Source organism: Acomys minous (assembly GCF_964271855.1).
Source record: "Acomys minous genome assembly, chromosome: 8".
Taxonomy (NCBI): Eukaryota; Metazoa; Chordata; class Mammalia; order Rodentia; family Muridae; genus Acomys; species Acomys minous.
This window is the reverse complement of record NC_140489.1, coordinates 31,246,257-31,267,481: the sequence shown is the minus strand read 5'-3', so window position 1 is coordinate 31,267,481 and position 21,225 is coordinate 31,246,257. Positions and strand designations below refer to the sequence as shown.

At 43.6% G+C, this 21,225-nt stretch overlaps 1 protein-coding gene across 8 annotated transcripts in view; it reads left to right on the top strand.

Moving 5' to 3' along the window:
- The window catches only part of GPATCH2L (G-patch domain containing 2 like), a 48,488-nt gene that overhangs the window by 8,470 nt on the left and 18,793 nt on the right, over positions 1-21,225 (top strand). For 4 of the 8 annotated variants that reach the window (XM_084793207.1, XM_084793210.1, XM_084793206.1 and 1 more), the window contains exons 3-8: positions 7,960-8,024; positions 11,927-12,103; positions 12,965-13,044; positions 16,724-16,791; positions 18,509-18,563; positions 20,723-20,808. In XM_084793207.1, coding sequence (XP_084649333.1) covers positions 7,960-8,024; positions 11,927-12,103; positions 12,965-13,044; positions 16,724-16,791; positions 18,509-18,563; positions 20,723-20,808 — 531 coding nt within the window. Of the gene's footprint in view, positions 1-7,959; positions 8,025-11,926; positions 12,104-12,964; positions 13,045-16,723; positions 16,792-18,410; positions 18,451-18,508; positions 18,564-20,722; positions 20,809-21,225 lie in introns of all 8 variants that reach the window. The other 4 variants (XM_084793211.1, XM_084793209.1, XR_014781329.1 and 1 more) reach the window with 3 other exon arrangements.

Here is a 21,225-nt window from a genome sequence, read left to right as displayed (position 1 = left end):
CTTAGTCTGCCTGCTATTGTGAACTCATGTTTTAAAAGGCATCTGATAAACAGCTTCAGCTGCCCACTAGAGTAGGTACAAGCATCTAAACATTCGGGCAGCAAGATGGCTCAGTGGGGGAAGCTTCTTGCCGTCAAGACTGACGAGGTGAGTTCAGTCTCCAGGGCTCACATGGTGGAAGGAGAGAGCCAGTTCCCTACCAGTGCTCTTCCACATGTGCACTGTGGACCTTGTTCCTCTCTGTCTGTCAATCAGACAGATTGATAAAAGTTTAAAACAACAGAAAAAACGAAACATTTGTACACTCACAGCAAGGTTTCCTCTGCTGCAGGCTGGTGTGCTGAGGAATGCATTCATGTCATCCTGCTCCAGGGAACAAGACCCTGGGTTCAGAAATGCAAATATGACCAGAACTTCTTCCTAGGTGGAGGTTGCTCCCTCCTTTACTTCCAACCTATAAGTTTTAGTTTTCTATTTGGAGTATACTTAGATAGGGAAGTCTGGTCCTCTCTTGTGTTTGTGTATAGGAGGCAGCCATAGGCTATTGAGTCCTAGGAAGTTGAGCCTCCAAGCATACAGTTTAGTACTGCATGGCCAGAAAGGAAAAACAATCCCTCATTGTACTGCATTCTAGAGAGTGTAGTATTTCATATACCTTGGTTTGTTAAAAAAATCTGGGGTGGGGTCAGAGTTAGGCAGTGAGGTTAGGGAGGTGATGCAGTGTTGCCCTAGTAGACCTGTGTGAGGTGAGACCCCAGTAGCCCTGGGAATTATGTCAAAGCCTCTGCACTTCATGCCCGTTGGCCAGGTGTGCGTCTGGCAGAGGAGAATGGGGCTGAGGGCATGTGTGTAAGTACCTATGAATAGACAGGAACCAGTGGCCTTTGGATAATCTCAAGACTTGACAAATAGGACTGCATGAAATTAAAAAGCTGCTGCACAGCAAAGGAAATAATTACCAGAATAAAGACAGCCTCCAGGATGGGAGCAAATCTGGCAGCTATTCATCTGATTAATATCCAGAGTCTACAGAGAACTCAGAAAATTAAATACCAAAATAAATAACCCATCAGTAAATGAGCATAGTATTTGAGCAGGCAGTTCTCAAAAGAAGTACAAAATCCCAATAAATATGTGAGAAAATGTTCATTATCCTTAGCCATCAGGCAAATGCAAATCAAAACTACATTGACATTCATTCAGTTTTACGCCAGTCAGAGTGGCTGTCAGCAAGAAATCGAACAATAGCAAATGCTGGCCAGAATGGGGTTGGGGGGCACGGATACAGCATTGGAATGTAAATTGATGTAGCCACAATGGAAATCAGTATGGAGGCTCCTAAGAAAACTAATGATCCAGCTATGCTATTCCCAGTTATATACCTGAAGGAATTTATGCCAACACAGGACAGAGGAGATACTTGTGTGCCCATTTGTGTTGTGACAGTATTCACAATATTCATGTTACAGGCTCAGCCTAGCTGATAAAAAACAAACAAACAAACAAACAAACCAACCTGTATACACAAATAGTGGAATATTATTTAGCTATTAAGAATAATGAAATCATATCATTTTCAGAAAAATGGCTGGTACTGGAGATCATGCTAAGTGAAGTTAGCTAGGCTCAGAAAGACAGTTATCACGTGTTTTTTCTTATATGGATCCTAGACATTAAAAAACAAACAAACTTGAAAGTAGTGGGCCACCTGTTTGGGAAGAGGCTGAGCAGGAGCCCAGCGTGGGAGAAGCCATGACAGGGTGAATAGGAGCTGGCACGCGGTGTGCAGGCGTGAGGACTCCATAATGATATGTGGTATTTTGCAGTGATATATGACTAAGAACATACTAGAGAGCTGAAGTCCAAGGAATTGAGTTAAGTTCTGCCCAGTTTCTTTTATTTAAATGAGAAGGATTAGAAATAATTTCAGACATGTTCACTTTTGAAAAAAGAGGTTTTTGAATATATTCTGTAGACTAAGAGTAAGGGGAACATTGTTCTTAAAGTTCAGAGGAAGAGCAGGCCTTTGAAGAATTCTGCCAGTAGACATCAGAAGAGTATTTTAGGACATAGTCACCAGGATACAGGAGATGGAGCATTTCCAAATAGGAAACAGAGTTGGAAGGTGACTATTCAGACAACCAGCATCTGGCAGGAAAACTTACAAGGAAATTTAAGGTGTAATTATACTTACAAAACGAAGGACAGAAAATTGAACTGGTGACATGAAAACCCTGAGTGTTCCAGAATGCAAATGGAAGAGATGTTGGTGAGAGAACACACCAGGTCTGGAGGACGAGAGACTAGGCGCCTAGTCCACGTGTACATTCGCCCAGTGAGGAAAAACTACCAGAAGTTAAAAAAAATTAACCTAAGTTTAAAAGGGGAAACCAACAAAAACAGTCCTCTCCCCATGCAAGTCCTGCCAATGTCTTATGTTCTGCATTGGCAGCCTGGGTGGGACAGGTAGAAAAGAGCAAAAAATACCATGCCATTCATCCTTAAGTGGTAAATGTGAGGGCCTGTATTTGTTGGCAGAGCTTTGAGGAGAAAAGCATTGGGTTTTTTTTTTTCTCTCTCATTCTGAATTTTACATAAAGAAAAGATAAATTTCATGTGGAAAGGCAACAGAAGGTCTCAGAAATAGGGCCTGGAGAAATGGCTCAGTGGTTAAGAGCACTGGCTGTGCTTCCAGAGGACCCAGGTTTGATTCCCAGTTAGTTCATAACCATCTCTAGCTGCAGTTTCAGGGGCATCTAGCACCTGCTACTGGTCTCTGTAGATAGCAGGCATGCATATAGTGTACAAACATACACAGGCAAAACATACATACGTATAAACAATAAAATTAAAAAAAAAAAGTCTAAGATATGTAGACCTCTTAAAAAAAGAACCAGTACCCACCTAAAGGTGAATTGCTACTAATGCTACAAATAGGTAGTTATGCATTAAAAGGATGGGTGGGGTTTCTTTGAGCTCAGTTGCCCTCCTAGATTTCCCAGTAGAGACTACCCAATTGTCCTAGTCCCTTTCTGTGAACTGGAGAGGCTGCTGCCTGCGTTCACAGCACCATCTGGATGAAAGTGAACATAAACTCACTACCCGTTCTTGTAGCTCACAGGGCTAGTCTGGAGTTGGAGGGAGATCTGTCTCTGAACAACCTGAGTCCCAACGTGTGGTTCCAGAGCCCCCACTGCTCTGAAGCATGGGAGAGCAGATTGGAAGACCAGGGTGTCTTTGGTAATGCATGTAGGAGTGACATCTTTCTTTCTTTTTTCTTGGGATTCTAAAATATTTTTAAGGTCTTTGTTAAATGCATTTTTATTTAATTTGGAAATTTTTTTAAAGCTTTAATTTTTGTAATAATCATAGTAGCCATAAATATGTGTAATTTTAAGTATACAAAAGTTGTATATAAGTGATCACTTCTTTTTATAATTCTTGGTTAGTAAAACCTGTGTGGTAACTGTAGTTCAGCTGTGTGTGTGTGTGTGTGTGTGTGTGTGTGTGTGTGTATGATGCATGTGTGCACTCAGATGTACACACTCCTCTCTCGCCGTCCACCTTAGTCCTTTGACCTCTCCCTGACACTGGGACTTTCTGATTTTCAGACAGGCTGTCTAGATAGTAAGCCCCACTGGTAAGCACATACCATAATTATGAAAAATGCTCCCAAGGACAGTGAGGGCATATGTATACTCAGTGAGGCCCAGGCATCTGTCCCCAGCACAGGAGGGAGAACATTGGAGCCATTGCTAAATGACTTTGAGAGTGATGCAAGATTGCCTACAATTGAGAATGACTGCGGAAGATGTTCCTCTACTGAGATTGGGTTTTCACTTCATTGGCTCAGCTTTATATAATAAGCGTGAATTTCAAATTGAGAAAACTAAATAAAACCAAACTGATTTTTCCCTATAGAACAAATATTCCATGGTTTTAGAACTAAGACCTGTGCTCATTTGAAATGATAACCTTTAATTCTCCCAAAAGTACATACAAGTCACTTTCAGAATTTGGAAAAGAACAACATCTTAGAGACAGAAGCAGTTGATTGACTACTGCGGGCCATAATGCTGGCTAAGAGTGATTGACTGAGACGGCGGCAGGAGACGAGGGGTGTCAGAGCGGTTTATTGGGCTCGTTCCTGTGATGCATGCTTATGTGGATGTGAGCACTGTGCCTAATCATCTGCTCCACTGAGAGAGCCTCTAATTACAAAGAGGCTCTGGAGGGCAGCTTAGACGGATAGACGTGTGAGAAGGCAGAGTACTACTGTGTGCAGAGGGCAAGTGGTGTGTGGGTGCCAGCCACCTTCTTTTTCTTCTAATAGAATATTGGTGGGAGGATCAATCTTTAGAGGTGCTGGCTGAGGTGGCTTTCTTTACACCTCCATTCGTTTGGATGTGCTTCAGTTGCTTTTCCAATAATACTGTAGTAATTAGATAATACAGTTGCTGGTCCAAAATTCCAGCTCTGATTTTGTGTCTCATTTAAAATGGTGATAATGCTGCTCAATGAAATATGGAAACTTTTTTTTTTTTTTAGTAGACAGCAAAGAGAAGTATGTGGTCAGTGAGATGGCTCAGTAGGTAAAGATGCTTGCTGCTAAGCCTGATGGTCAGAGTTCAATTCCTGGATCACACATGGTAAAAGGAGAAAACCCATAGGGCCAGTGAGATGGTTCAGTGAGTAGGGGTGCTTGCTGCCAAGCCTGAGGACCTCAGTTCAGTCTCTGGGACCTACATAGTGGAAGACAAGAACCAGCTCCCAGAAGTTGTCCTCTGACCATCACACAAGTGCATACATGCATGCATGCATACATACATACAAACAAAAGTGGATCAGAGAACTCACTCTCCAAGTTTTTCTCAAACCTCCTCTAAATTTCTTTTTATCCCCCTATCAATTTTTTGACACTTTTCAGCTGTTAAAAGGAGATAGTTTTTCTAGTGTTGTGAGATTAAACCCCAGACCTGCGCTGTCCCTTATTGATTGAGAAATACTTGTCTTTGGAAAGCACTCTCCTGTCTTCATGTCCCTCTCCCATTATCTTGGCTAGGAGCGTTTGTCAAGTGCATCATTTAAATTGCCATTGGGATGATTGTTGTTGGTTTTGGTGTTGGTTCCAGTGATGTCTAGTAAACACCTAACAGATACCTCCTCAGTGAAACTCTGGCCGAATAGGGAAGTCTCTTGACTTCTCTGTTGGGAGCTTTTTTATTCTCTCACAATAGGATTGTGTTGGGATTTGTGTGCAACTTATTTGTAAAGATAATGTAGTCCTCCCTTATTTTAGAGCTGGTCTAGCAAGAGGTTGTATGTGCACTGTTGGTAGATTTGGATCTCATAAGCCCATGAGAACGGGGAGGAGAGTTCAGCTCCAGAGCCTAAACCAGGAGGCACGGAGGCCACTTGAGCCACTGTATCTTTAAGACAAGGTTGGCATCTCTTTTGTGGGCTCATCTTCCTTTTGATCTGTCTGAACTTCAGAGGACCAGTGGATGGGGGTGGATGCGGCGTTCGTTTCTCTGAACAGAAAGGCCAGAGCTTTCTCTTGACTAGTCAGAAGGCTCCTGACAAATTTTAAACACATTCAAAGGCTTGGGGACGGGAAAGAATACTCAGGAGCTTGATATCATTCCTTCTTGAGCTTGTGGTCTACAAAGGTGCTAAAGAAATTGTTTTTATTGAAAGGTGTCAGCCTTGGCCAGGTGTAGTTAGTGCACAACTTTAACCCAACACCAGGGAAGCAGAGGCAGGTGGATCTCTGTGAGTTCAAGGCCAGCCTGGACTCCATAGTGAGTTCTAGGACATCTCGAGTTCTGTAGAGAGACCCTGTCTCAAAAAACAAAACAAATCAAAAACTATCAGTCAGCCAGCCTGCCTGCCTGTTTGTCCATCCCCTACCCTCACCTTTCCTCCCTCATCTCTTGTTTCTAGTTGTTTTTTGTTTGTTTTAGACAGGGTGTCTTGTAGACAGGCTAGCCTTGAACTCAGCTGTGTAGCTGAGGAGGACTTTGAATTTCTGATCCTACTTGCTCCTCTGAGGGCTGAGATCATGCTAGGATTGAACCCAGGGTTTCATGTATGCTAGGCAAGCAGCCTCCACATTGAGCGACATCTCTAGCCTCTTACGAGTTAGTTTCCAATAGAATATTAAGTTAACACTTTATAGTTGATAACTTTTCAGAAAATCCTGGGTCTGATTTCTTACAAATCGTAGTCTCAGGGCTGGAGAGGTGGCTCAACAGTTAAGAACACTTTGTTTCTCTTGCTAGAGGACCAGAGTTTGGTTCCAAGCACCCACATGGTGGCTTACAAGCATCCATAGCTCCAGTTCCAGAGGATCTGATGCCGTCTTCTGATCTCTGAGGATACCAGGCATACCCTGGTACATATATGTAGGCAAAACATTAGTACACATTAAAAAAAAAATCTAAGTTTTAAAAAGCCATAATCTCTGAGCAAGAAAAGAATGAGGAGGGCTGTAGGACTGAACACCGTTGGCCCCAGCTCAGACAGGGACATATTTGCCTTCCTAGAAGGGACTACCATCTTGCAAGCTGTTTGTCAGTTCTTATGTGCTTTTTAGTTCTTCCTGCAAAGCTTCCACTGTTTTCCTTCTTAGCAAATTGTACTAACAATTTTTTTTAACACAGGATTAGAAAATGCCATCAGATAATACACTCATTTCCACATTGGCAGAATAATGATACTTGTATGGAATAAGTATTCTGTATGTATGTATGTATATATGTATGTATGTATGTATACATACACATATTTTTTTTTTTTTTTTTTTTTTTTTTTTTTTTTGGTTTTTTGAGACAAGGTTTCTTTGTGTAGCCTTGGCTGTCCTAGACTCGCTTTGTAGACCAGGCTGGCCTCGAACTCACAGCGATCCGCCTGCCTCTGCCTCCCGAGTGCTGGGATTAAAGGCGTGCGCCACCACGCCCGGCCTCATATTTTTTTAAACTAAGAAAATACCTAATTCCCTTGGTCAGATGGTTTCTTGACATCATTGTCATTACAGTCTCCATATAGGAAACTTTACATAAGTTCAGTTCAAGTTCTTTTGGGAATATTCTCTTGAAATGCTATTGACACAGTAGGAGAAAATGTTTTATAATTGTTTTTGATTAATGGATACTATTTGGGTCATCCCTTTTAATTTAGAATATAAGGAGAGAATAGATTCCATATAAAAACGATCATAGAGGCATTGTGTGTAGTAATGTTTCTGGTGACTTGAAATTAGTGGAAAGAGATTTGACAACTTTATGCTAAAACACCTCTTTTAATTTTTTTTTTTTTTTAACATTATAACGGTGGGAACATAGTTGCCTCAGAGTAGAACTTGTAATACAGGGATCCACAAACTTTCTCTGTAGCAAACCAGACAGCCAGTGCCTGAGGGCTTTGTGGGCTGTCCACTCTCTGCTGCAGATAGGTGCAGAAGTCCTGGGTGGTACATAAGTGAGTTTGCAAGGCTGCATACCAATGAAACTTTATTTATGTAATTAAAAGTTAAATTAAAAAAAAATTTCTACATGTCAGGAAATACTCACTTTTGGAGTCTTCTTCCAGCCACTTAAATCTGTAGAAACCATTTTGAGGGCTTCTGCACTCCCCTGCAACAGAGAATGGGCAGCTCAGAGTCCTCATGGGTCATAGCAACAGAAGAAGAAAAAAGAATAGGCTAATGGTTGCTGCTCCTGTGGGCTTTCCTAACAGTGACTTTAAGTATTTTGAAACTAATTTAGTATGTAAGAGTTTTAGCATTCTTCCTTTACCTTTTGAGGGGAGAATGAATAACCTTCACACTGCTGTGTGAAATTTACATCTCAGATTGGTTGATGGGGGGGAGGTGAACTAGAGAGGTGATTGGGATGTTTCCATTTGAAAATGGTCTTTGAATGGAGTTGCTGAGTTCTCTTCTCTTTTTTTCCCCTTCAGTGAAACGAGCAGTGTGTGTAGCAGCAGTGACACAGGGCTCTTCACCAATGATGAAGGACGGCAAGGTAATCTTAACATTTTCAAGTGTTTTTTTTTTTTTAAAGACTCCTGTTTTTAAAATTTTAAAGTCTGTGTAGACATGTGTGTCTGAATGTGTTTAAGTGCAAGTGAGCGTAGTCACTCACAGAGGCCAGAAGAGGGCATCAGATCCCTTTGAGCTGGAGTTACAGGCTGTTGTGAGTCACCTGACATGGGTGCTAGGAACCAAATCCTGGCCCTCTGGAAGAGCAGCACACACTTTTAGCTGCTGAGCTATTTCTCCAGCCCCCTGCAAAGTAATTTGATTCCAGCTTTGGGACTTGTGTCTCAGTGATTGATTCCGGTTCCTATGGAGTGACTTATTGAAGGCATATGAGAGCCACCTGGGGAGCTGTGAAAATTTCAGATGTTTCTGAGCTGCTAGAAATCAAATAGATTTGGAGTTAGTCCCTGGAATCTGTGGGTTCTACAAGCCACCTAAGTGACTCTTATGTAGTAGCTTACAGCTTGAGAATCAATGATCCACAGGGTCAAAGTGTCAAGGCTAAGCTTATGAAAGTTTCTGTATATAATTTGGGGGGGGGTTGACATTCTTATTTTTACTGAGGGATAACTTTGATCTTATTTAAGTTTAAATGCCTGAAGATTATTACAGAGTCATATGAATAAATCCTGTAGTGTCTGAGGTAAATTTTAATAAGTATATTAAAAAGTCATCAAGTATCCCTACTTAAATGTGTATTTTTTTTCTAAAGAAACCTTAACTGATAGCCTCTGTGTGTGTGTGTGTGTGTTCTTGTTCCTTGTACCTGTTACCTTTTGATTTTGTTTGTTTTGAGATGTTTATTAATTTTGTATATATGAGTGTTTTGCTTACATGTGTGTAACATGTACCATGTGTATGCCTGGTACCCCTCATAGGTCAGAAGAAGGCCTTGGATCCCTGGGACTGGAGTTATGGATGGTTGGGAGTCTCCATGTGGGTGCTGGGAACTGACCTTGGGGCCTTTGCCAGAGCAACAAGTGTTCCTAAGTACTGAGCCATCTCTCTAACCTCTGCTTTTTTTTTTTTTTTAAATAACCTATTGAGTTATGTACTTCTTTGTGCTTTCCATTAATGCATCCCACAGCTGGGAATTATTATTTAAAAATGTTTATTTATTTGATTTTTTTGTATGTGTAGGCTCAATTTTCTTAACCAACATATTTTATTACAACGTATTAACCAAGTGTATGTCACTTATAACCCGACTAACCAAAACAATAGGAAAAAACGGTTAACGGACACAGTAACAAAACCATAAGGATATCAGTTCCGAGAAACAATTCTAGCATAATCAGCAGGATTTCTTCTGCTGGAACCTGGAGTAACCAGAACCTGGAACCTCAGCAGGAGCCACAGCCCTGAAGCCTTCCGTCTAGCGGTTCTCTCTAGGAGCATCTCTGAAGTGGAGCCACGAACAGCCAAAACTATCCGAAGTCTCCAAAAGCCCCCACCTCCAGTTCTGGGCTCATTTATATATCTCCTCCCAGAGTCTGGTCATGGGATCTTTTCAGCTGGCATTAACCAAGCTCCCGCATGAGTTGGTTGGTCTTCTAGTACATTAACCTCACCTGTTCTCTCACAAGACCATTCCAATCCCGCACTTGGGATCATAAAAAACAGGTTTATCTCTCCTTCATATGTGTGTGTGCCTAAGTGTGTGTATGCTCACCATGAGTTGGGGGGAACCTGAAGAGGTCAGAAGAGGCATGGGATCCCTGAAACTAGGTCATAGACGGTGTGAGCTCTGTACGCGCTGGGAGCTGAACCCAGGCAATATGCAGGAACAGCAAGTGAAGGATCTTTCTCCAGCCCTTGGAATTATGTATAGCCATGGCACCTTACACATTGCCTCGAGTGTAAGAGCCCCTATTAGGTTGCTAAACCCGGGTAAGTGTAAACGAGGATGCAGTGAAACCTCCAATGTAGACTACTCCATGGATAGACAAAAGACTCTCTGGGGATCAAGCTGCCAACGCTCTGTCTGGGAGAGGAAGGCAGAGAGTAGCAAAATGTCAGGAAAGTAGGAGGTTCTTGTATGGTAGTCTCACCAGGCCTCGTCTCACTCAGCGCCTCTGGCTGTCTGCTTACTTACTTAGCTTACTTATTTTGTTTTTTTGAGATAAGGTCTCTCTGCACAGCTCTGGCTGTCCTGGAACATACCATGTAGACCAGACTGTCCTCCAACTCAGAGATCTTCCTGCTTCTGCCTCCCAGGTGCTGGGATTAAAGGAGTGTGCCATTGTGTCCAGCTACAAGTCCTTTTTTAAAAAAATTTATCATTGGATCCTGGGTGAATTGTAGGAACCAACATTCCCATTCTGTATTCACTGTCAGAAAACACGATGTGATGGGTTTACCTGTTGCAGTGCATGTCCTGAGAAATGCTTCTGGGTGATACTGGAGTGAGCCTGTCACAGTGCGTAGAAACTAGCCGTATTTACCATGTTTACCACCTGTGCCACTGGCTGGTGAGGTGCATGTTGAGTAGTGGTCTCAGAGTGTGCTCCCCAGACCTGCTCAGCTTCATGAGGGAACTGGCTAGTATTTGGCTCAGAGCAGAACCTTTGGTAGATATGGCCCAGCAGTCTGCATACCCCTGGCATGCATCTTTCTTCCCGTCTGTCATCATTCCCTCACTTGCCCCACATCCTAGTTTTAACAAGCCCTTCTGGTGCTTCTGATGCTTGCTGAAGCTTGGGAACCCTGTCTTTGAGGCAGCTGCTTGCAGCATGTGTTTATAGTGAGACACCAATATTCACCGAAGAGCAAGTTCTGCAGTGCGTGGTAGTAATAGCTCCTACTTGCAGCATGCAGGCTCACTGCCCTTCTTGGAGATGTCCACATTAACTTTAAGAGTCATTATCATCCTGGGTGTTAGTGGCTAGGTGGGATCTGGTATATGTTAAGAGGATGAACTGCAGATGCTGTTGTAATAGTTTACTTTATTCTTGTAGTTTGGAGAGGGGATGAGGTCATAGACATGAGCTGCCTCTTTCTTGCCTATCTTGTTGGCAGGGATACGCTCTAGTGGAAATGAGGTGGCGCTACTGTAGCTAAGTGTGAGCCAAGAGGTTGAATAGATGGGTTAGCTGGGACATTACCATTAATGAACAACATAGCCTCAGGCAAATCACATAGTTTCTTGAAGAGCCTTAGAAGTTTTATTGCTTGTTTCTTTTATTGCTTGTTTCTGTGTTTTGTTTTGTTTTGTGGTAGCTTGGATTTCTAGTTCAAAATTATTTTCTGTCCCATCAATGAGATACCAAGGTTACAACAAAATGTAGGCATATATTCTTTACTGATCTATTATGATAAAATGTAAATATATAACCCCCTAGCAACAACAGCTAAATTTTGAATTGAGGAGCATTTATGGCTTTGAACTCTGTATCTCTATGCCATGGGTAATGATAAAGAAAGCAGTTTGTTTGTTACGGTTTTGGTTCTGAGCCTAGCCTTTAACTGTTGAGCCATCTCTCCAGCCCAGGGTTTTTTTTTTTTTTTTTTTTTTAATGGAAAATACCTTGGGCTTTGTTTGTTGGGTTCTGTGTTCAGATCCTGACATCATTTACTAGCTTAATCCCAGGAGCATATAGTTCCCCTATATAGTTGGAAGAGGGAACATATTTGTGGGGTTTCGACATGGATTCTAGAGGGCTGGAAGGCTGTGTCTTAAGTTTTACTTTTTAAGTGATGAAAGCAGTCCGGCTTTCATGTGAGCTGGGTCGATGCTGCAGTTTTCATCTTGTTGTGTACTAAGAGGGGCTGGACATGGTCTTTTGCACCTGCCTCATCTGACAGAATCACAACTGTAGCATTAAGAAACCCTCCTGACATTTAGGTTTTAACCTGACAGCTCAGGACATGATCTGTTTGCTCTAGGTGACGATGAGCAGAGTGATTGGTTTTATGAAGGAGAATGTGTCCCCGGATTCACGGTCCATAACCTTCTGCCCAAGTGGGCCCCTGACCACTGCACTGACGTAGAAGGAATGGAGTCCGGACTGGATAAACTCTCAGATCCCACGTTCCTTTTGCCTTCCCGGCCAGCTCAGAGAGGTGAGTTTGGAGAAGCTGGAAGGTGAGGTTATGGCTTCATGTCTTGGGAAGACTCATCCTGCCTGGCCTAGCACTCGGATGCCCTGGCCACCCACTGCTCTCTACTGTGGAGTTAGCTCAGGACGCAGAGGGTTCGAGGGTGAGTCTCAAAGCTCAGATCCTGCTCCCCCCCCCACCCCCCCAAAGTCAGTCCACATTTAGGAAGCCTGGCACCACTCACTCATCCCACTGTAAAGCTGAGGTGCTACTTTCTGAGTATTCATGGAAGCTGGAAAGATTGGCTCCAATAAGGAACACGCTTTTGTGAGGACAGTCACATACAAGAAGGGATGGCATTTTTAAGAGGATGGTTTAAACAAAAAGAGGATGGTTTAAAAATCCTTCTTTAGATGTATTGGTTTTAGTGATCCAATTATTTTGTACTTTGATACAAATGCTTATGTGGTCCTGTGCTTCACTTCAGTTCTAAAGTAGTAGGATGGGGTGGGAAGGGCCCATGACGGGAGGCAGAGATAGGATGATGCTTCTCTTTTAGTTAGCTCCCTGCTTGTGACCAAGTCATTTCACTCTTTGGAATGTCAGTGCCATTGCCTAAGATGTGTGACAATGAATAGCTCTTTCTACACATCTCTTTAGCTGTGTAAATTTAGGACTCTCAGGAAGTAGCAATCTAGTATTTGTTGATGCTTGGTGCTCAGAGTGGCACACCTGAGCTCAGACTGCTCAGGACCAAGATATGGGCACAGTACGCCTTTGTTAGAGAGCCTTGTGGGGATGCTGGGGTGAGGGCTCCAAGGTGTTACAGCATCTGTGCTTACTGATCTTGTACGTTGAGTAACTGAGGCCTTCTTCTTTCCACAGGATACCATGCTCGCCTGAGTCGGTTGCCAGGAGCCACAGCTCGGTGCCTCAGGAAGGGGCGGAGAAGGCTGGTTGGGAAGGTGACAGATATCATGGTTTCTCCAGTGCTGTGCGAAAGTGGTAGTGACTGTGGGGTTTGTGTGCTCTACTGACAGCTGAAGGCATCACAGGACTCTCTGGAGTCAGTGAAACCAACTGAAGTGATCTGGGGATTAAGAAGAGTGAAAGAACATTATGTGGGATTTGAGTGGATACAAATGTGAAAGAAACGTGTTGTGTCCACATGGACATTCTGACCAAGCACGTACTCACTGCAGCTTCTACCTGGTGTAAACCTGTTGGCTTGATCTCTCTCCTGCACTTGTGACTGATCCTGTAATATTATTGTATAAGTTAAAAACCTCTTTTGGCTTCTTTACAGCTCCTGAATTCAGCCATGTGTCTTTATCCTAACTTGATTTAAAAGGAGAATGCTAAGTGACAATAGCAAACAGATACAAACAAACACCCCCTTTCCCTATCCCCCTCACAAAATAACACTAAGCCTGCTTTGCAGAAGTCCAGGAGCTCCTCTGTGGCTCCCAGGGACATCTGTTGTTCCTTCAATTCTGTCCTTGCAGGGCCAGCTGGGCTAAGTGCTTGCCCATTGGTTCCTCCCTAGGAGAACTTAGGTACAGAGAAGTAAGAAGTGTGTGGCATTGCCTGCATCCAGGTAGCCGAGTAGAGACTTGAACCTAGGGTAGCTCTATTTCTAAACTAAATTTGTTTTGGGGGGTGGGTGGGGCAGTGTCTCTGGGAAGTCCAAACTGGCCTGGTACTTGTTTTGCATCCCAGACTGGCCTTCAACTTGAAATTGTCCTAACTCCCTGAATCCTAGTGTTATAGGCATGCACCTAGTGCTTGATCTAATGTGTAGTCTAGCTTTGAGATTGAGAAATAGGCTAAGGCAAAGCTTCCCTAGCCAGGCACGGGTGATAGGAAGAGTTTGCCAAGCATGTAGAATGCCACCCGCAAGGCTGTCTGTTTGCCAAGCCACATGTGGGTCAGAGTCATCTGGCTACAGCCTTATACTGCAGTCTGTCCAGAGAGCTGTTTTCTGAAGTTTAGGGCATGGAAAAAGAAGAGGTGAAGTTAATTTGTGTGTGTTTACCATAGAGGAGGTTTGCAGCAGTCTCTTCTCGCCTTCCATCTTGTGAACCCTGGGTTTGAACTCAGGTCATCAGACCTGGCAGCAAGTGCCTTTACCTTCTGAGCTACCTCTCCAACCAGATTCTTATTGGTTACCTTTAAATTCCAATTCCAGTCCCTAACTAGAGGCATTTGGTCATTGGAAGAGTCACACTGTGTTTCTTTTGGCTCCCTCCATTTACAGACCATGGGCCACTCGCTCCCCGCGCTGTTTCAGGAGCCTGCCCTTGACAGGGAGCGCTTCTGTGCAGATGGGGTTAAGGAAGGCAGAAGCTTGGGGGTAGAGGACAGTGAGAAGGCTTTACTTTCCCTTCTGTTGACTAGCCGAGTGATGTCCCTGCCATCTGCTGCCTTTCTTTTTGAGCTCATATAAAGTAAGAGCCTTCTGCTTCCATGGAAGTGAGTCAGTTCATCTTGAAGACTCTCTTCAGTGTGCCTGGGAGGAATCTGGGGTTTACTGGACGTGCGGCTAATGATCTCAGGGGAATAGGGTGATATGTTCTTGTTTAATTCATCTTCATCACCTTAAAGGGAGATCTGTCATTTCTAGCAGAGGTCACCGCTCTGCCCCCCTGCTCCCCTCCCCAGTCCCTCTCCTCTCTTTCTAAACTGTAATCATAAATAATGAGTTTCATTCACAGCTCCCTGCCAGTGAGCTGCTAATTACACAAAGTACTGCTTGTAATTTACACAGTAATAAACTGTAAATTTAAATATTACGGCATTTTAAGTTAATAATTTTTCTGCTGTAATAAATAGCTCATTTTTCATCCACCTTTTCCCATGGCCCCTCCACCATCTGTATCTCTGACCTGGAGGCACAGCCACGGGGATGAAAAATAATTGTGTGAACCCTCTACTTCGCTCCACCCCTGTTTAGAATCTGACCTCAAATTAATTTTCCAGAAGCTGGTGGTTCCACTGATGTGTGTTTCCTACTCTTTAGGCTAATTCACACATATAGTTGAGTACAAACAATATCTGCTAAGATACAGATGTGTTTGAGTAATGCTGACGCTCACGCCTGTGACTTGTGTCCTCTCACCCTAGCACTCACTCTTGTGCGTAGCTCTTGGTTCTGCGCAGGTTGCTGTGGCAGGTATCACTGTAAATGTGCTCACGTGAGGGGAGGGGGCGTGCCTTCGCTCTCCAGTGGAGATTGCTGGCTCGCTGTGATGTTATGGGTATGCTTTCACACTGCTGCCCTGAGAGCCGTGAATTTAAGATCAGTTTATTCATCCTTCTGCTTTTATTTTGAAATGATGTTCAAGGCATAGAACACGGTGATCATCTGTGGTTTTTGTCTCTTGTGGCGGTAGGGATTGAACTTGGGGCCTTGTGCATGCTAGGCAAGCACTCTCCCGCTGAACTCTGTGTGTCAGTCTGTAAGTGGCACCATTCTTTAACACATAGGGATTTCGTCAACAGATACTTAGGTTTCATCAGTGAGGACTCAGTCAGTGGTCACCTGTGGTAACAGTTCATGGAGTTTAGTGTGCTAAAACTGGCTCCTGCTGCTGAGTGGACGTATCTGTCCCTTCTCAGCACTTGGGAATCTGGCGCAGGAGTTCAAAGCCAGCTTTAGCTTCATAGTGAAACCATGTCTCAAAAAACCAAAAAGTGGCCGGGTGGTGGTGGCACATGCCTTTAAACCCAGTACTCAGGAGGCAGAGGCAGGTGGATCTCTGTGAGTTCGAGGCCAGCCTGGTCTACAAAGTGAGTCCAGGACAGCCAAGGCTACACAGAAAAACCCTGTCTGGAAAAACCAAAACAACAAAAAAGTGTTGAGTCTTCTGATAAAAGTTTGTTTTGTTTTGTTTTGTTTTTAACTTCTTTGTACTTTAGTATGGCAGGAAGTATTACTTCATTAAAATTACATACCCACGTAAACAGTAAACAGTGTACACACATCTGGAAACATCACCTGGTATTAGTTTTATATTTCACTCACGTGTCAATTAAAAAATAAACTTAGGGCTGGAGAGAATGCTCAAGTTGGTAAAGTGTTTTGGGAAGACTTGAGTATATTCCCCAAAACCCATGTGTGTGGCGGCAGGGGAACCCCTCAGGTGCGGTGGCATGCTTGTAATCCCCGCACTGGGGAGGTGGATACAGGAAGATAGCGGGCGCTCCCAGTCTACACAGCCTAGACAGCCTCACCTGTTTGTTAGGCGCTGACTAGATGTAGATGTGTAGACAGTGCCTAAGGAACGACACCTGAGGTGGTCCTCTGGCTTCCATACATATGCACAGTTAGACATGCCCACACCCGTGTACCTGCCCACACATTTACACAAGACTAAATTTAAAACAGAAGAAACCCCAAGTTCAACAAACAGTGTTTATAATGGCTTCTTAAAGAGTTTTCAGATTAACAGAGAATAGCTAGATGATATGTAATACTTCTAAGATTGACTTGCATAAAATAATAGTTGCTGTTGGTTTTTAAGGTTGACACAACCTTGAGGTTGCTTGGCTGGCATAGTTAGGGGAAAATGGAGCTTGGTGACAGCTTGCATTGTATATATTTGCTTTTATGCATAGATGACGCTCTTGCTCTTGTCCTTTTAGGAGACCAGCATAAGCGGTCTGGGAACTGAGAGGATAAGCCATGTCATCGGTGACCCCCGGCAGAAAGAGTAAGTGACTGAGTGCCCAGGCTGTCCTAGCCTGGTCCCCGGAGGAGAAGGAGGCAGAGATGTATAGGAAGCAGCCTTTATATTAGACTGCAGGGCTGAGGGAGGAGATCCTAAAGATTGGTGCTTCTTCTTCTTCTTCTTCTTCTTTTTTTTTTTTTTTGGTGTGTTTTGAGACAGGGTTTCTCTGTATAGCCTTGGCTGTCCTAGACTCACTCTGTAGACCAGGTTGACCTCAAACTTGGAGAGATCCACCTGCCTCTGCCTCCCAAGTGCTGGGATTAAAGGCATGCACCACCACTGCCCAGCTGATTGGTGATTCTTAAAAGTTAAGATGGCTGAAGTCAGGCTGGCAAGATGGCTCGGAGGCTGAAAGTGCCTGCCACCTGGAGATGCGTGTCTGATGACCAGAGTTCAGTCCCAGAGGCCACGTAAAGGTGGAAGAAAAGAACCACTGCACAGAACTGTCCTCTGACCTGCACAAGTGTGCCATGGCACACACAATAAGTAAAAAGTCAAATATTGAGGTGCCTAAAGCCCTAAAGTCTTGACAGTGGTTTGCTTTTCCTTCTGGAATAGGTTTTTTTTGTTTTTGTTTTTTCTGTTGCCTGTTGTATTTCTAGGTGTTGTATTCAATATCCACCACTAAGATGCCATATTTTCTATATATTTCCTCTCTTAATTTTTTCTTAAATAGTCCATTCAAATGGCTGAATACTTCTGCTCTCCCTCAGACCACTTTAAGGAGAAATCTTCTTGTCCCTGTTACCATGGTGAATACAGTGTAACTCTTCAGGAGTCATCCGTCCTCTCCAACAGCTTTATCCTCTAAGCAGTTGGCTCTGTTGTGTGTTTTGCCTTCCTACTGGGTCTTCTGTGGCCAAAAGTTAAATATTTGCTGAATAAATACACACATTGGGGCTGGAGAGATGGCTCAGTGGGTCAAGTATGAGGACCAGAGTCTGGGTCCCCAGCACCCACACAAGAAGGCAGGCACTGTGGTAGACCTGCCTGTGGGGGCTCTTGAGAAGCAGATCCCAGGGCAAGCTGGCCAGCAGTGACAGCTCTGCCTTCATTGAGAGACTTCACTCAATACATGAGATGGAGAATGATCCAGGAAGACAGCAGACATCAACCTGTGGCCTCCACACACATGTGGACCTGTGAACTTAGCTGTAGACATACATGCACACATACTGTACACACATATATATATAACCCCCACATTTGTATATGCTAAAGAACTTGTATAACATATTCCTTATATATATTATGGTCAGTACCTGTAGATATCTATAGATATCTAACCTAGTCTAATTTAATTTTGGAGTGAGAGTCGTCTTCTCACTGTCCGCTTAGATAAGCAGCGGTCAGACTGTAGTCTTAATTGACCCCCACTCCCACCCCCTTCTAGTTCTGTCTACCTTCCATTGCTCGCTGTCCCGCTCAGGGGTACTTCAGTAAGACTGTTGTTCACGCATAGCTGGCCGCCTCCGCCTCCTTCAGCTGCACCTCCCCCGTTCCTTCTTTGTCTTCACTTCAGTGACCCACCTTTTGTCGCCTTCCTCCTATTTTTCCTATCACTTCTTTTATCGTTTTCTTTCCTGTTATTCTCTCTTTAGTTTCTGGTTACCATCAGCTGGGAAAAGAGAACGAAATCAGGTAAGATCACTTTTTGGGGGGTTATCTTTATTTTATCATTCAATTTCCTTTCCTTTAGAAAGAATAAAGCATTGGCTTCCGATTTTCCTCACATTTCTGCTTGTGCAAACGAGGTGAGTGAGCTTCGCCCTGTGCCATTACTCTGACGGTTTTGAGAATTGTGTTCCTAGACTGTACAATGTAGATCTGTAAGAACCGTGGCTGGTTTCCTCCTTAGGTTCAACTGCGGTTGTCAGTTTCTTATTAGTAGTGCATTTCAAGGAGGCCTGGTTTTATTAGTTTCTTTTTCCAAGGTTTATTTTTACTTACGTGTCTGTGTGTATATATGTGTGCATATGAGCACAGGTGCCTGCAGAGGTAGAGAGCGTTGGATCCGCTGGAGCTGGAGTTACAGGCAGTTGTGAGCTGCCCGACTTGAGTGCTGAGAACAGAGCTTGGGCCCCTGGGAGAGCAGTATGTGCTCTTAACCTTTGAGCCTCTTGTTTTAGGTTTGAACTTTGATTGAAAGTGAAGAGTGATTCTCCTCCTCTCTGGTTTAGTTTGCCACTCCAGTCCCATGCTGTGACAGTCTGAGCCCCTTTTGGGGGAAGTGGCCAAGGCCTTAGAGCTGTTTCCTCTTAGTCTTCTCTCCTAGCTCCCCCTTAGGTGGGCCTTGGTTTATTCAGACCTTTGAGGATCCATGATTTAAAAGTAACTCTGTAGTGGTTGGTACTTATGTTTATAGATGCTTGAAACATTTTCAGTTTAGAGGTGGGGTTGCTTCACCTTAGTGAAGTTGATGAGACTGGCGGGCAAGGCTTCTCAGTTTTCCTCTTGCTCCTTAGTGGGCTGGTTGGTCATTTTGGGGACGATTCATAGCTTATTATGTCACCCAGTTCACACCTGACAGTTCACTGTGAAGTTGCTGGTTCACGATTAACTAGAGCAGTGGAAGATGAAACCAGTGTGTATTTATGAGATGGTTTTAGGTCAAGTATTTTAGGTTATATATTATAATATACATAAGGAAAATATAATTACTGTCAAACTTTGTGGAAACAGGACAAAGCTGAGTTTAAGTAATTGATGTAAAGAAAAGTTCTAAATAAACAGTGGTACAGGTGGTAGGCAGGTACAGAAAGGGCCATGAATGTGGCTAACAAGAATTCAGGGGACTTTAAAGCTAGAGTGTGGATCGTGTTTGCTTCAGAACATGCAAAGGCAGAAGGGGACTTGTAGCCATCACTTGCTCCACAACTATTATGTATAAGTGAGGAGCGTGCACCATGAGCATCAGCCATTTTCTTAAAGTTGCAGAGCTGTGTCTACCAGCTGAGTTTATGTTCTTTTTAAGTATGTTTCAAGTTACCCCTTGAGTTATTTCAGGACTGTTTATTGTGAGAAAAGTGAAAAGAAGGCCATAGCATAAGCAAAGTGCTGTACACAGTACCCCAGGTGGTCCTTAGCCTCCTTTTTGATTTTGTAGTTTTGATGCTGAGGATGTTGTGTTAACATGCGCACTGCACTCTCACCCCCTCTCAGTCACCTTTTAAGGTCAATAGGTGAGAATCTGAAATTACTTCATGACCTGAAAAGCAGAACTTGAGTTAGTCCTGCCAGGAGCCCTAGTATAATAAGATAGGGAAGCTGAGCCGGGCGTGGTGGTGCACACCTTTAATCCCAGCACTTGGGAGGCTGAGGCAGGTGGATTGCTGTGCATTCGAGGCCAGCCTGGTCTACAAAGTGAGTCTAGGACAGCCAAGGCTACACAGAGAAACCCTGTCTCGAACAAACAAACAAACAAACAAAAGCAAAAACAACAACAAAAGATAGGGAAGCTGCTAGTAACGTCCTAGAGAGGAGACTAGCAATGCTCAGAAGTGATCAACTTCTGGAGGCGCAGCAGCTCTGTAGTACTTTCAGTTAGGTGTTCTAACTCTTTACATTATGCTTATACTGTGCACTGGATGTGTAGTGCAGTTGTCCCTGAAAACATAATTTCATGCTAGCCCTCTTGGGAAAGGCCTGATACATGGTAGACGATCGCTAGGTTCCTAGTAAATTACTGGACTGTCCATTGATAAGTAGTGTGTTTGGCCATTTAACACGAATGGTTTTGTTTGCTATGTGCTGGGACATTGTGGACAGAAGGTTAGACATGCATCTTTACTGAATGATATCGGTGTTTATGGCAGAAGGGTTGTATGTTGTTAAAGAGAGCATGTAGGCTGCTCTTTGGAATCAGGTCTGTTTCATTTAAGCCTTACTAAAATAATCTCATTTATCCCCACAGTTTAATCCTCTCTCTCCTCTTTACTCCCTGGATGTTCTTGCTGATGCTTCTCATCGAAGGTGTTCACCTGCACACTGCTCTGCCAGGTAATTGGCTTCCAGGGGCTACGGCTTTCTTTTGGAGAGTGCTGTATCCCTTTTCATAACACTTGACATAATTCGGTATTTGTGCACAGGATCCAGTTTGTAAGTTGGTGTTCACAGATGCAGAAGCAGGCTGAGGGCTAAGGACTTTCCTATGATCACGTGGCTTGTATGTGAATCAGTCTCAACTGTCGCCTATGTCTTCTGGCTCATATTTCACATGATTTCTGCTGCTAAAAGCTCATCTTCAAAGAACATTATTAATGTCTCTTGCCATGACCTGCAAAACCCTGCATAATCTGATTTCTGCCAACATGGCCAGCTTCCTTTCTTCCAGTCCTGCCCTGCTCTGAGGGGAAAGATGTAGCAGTACCAGGGCGCTCCATCGTCTTCTGTAGAGTGGCAGCCCTTCCTGCCTTG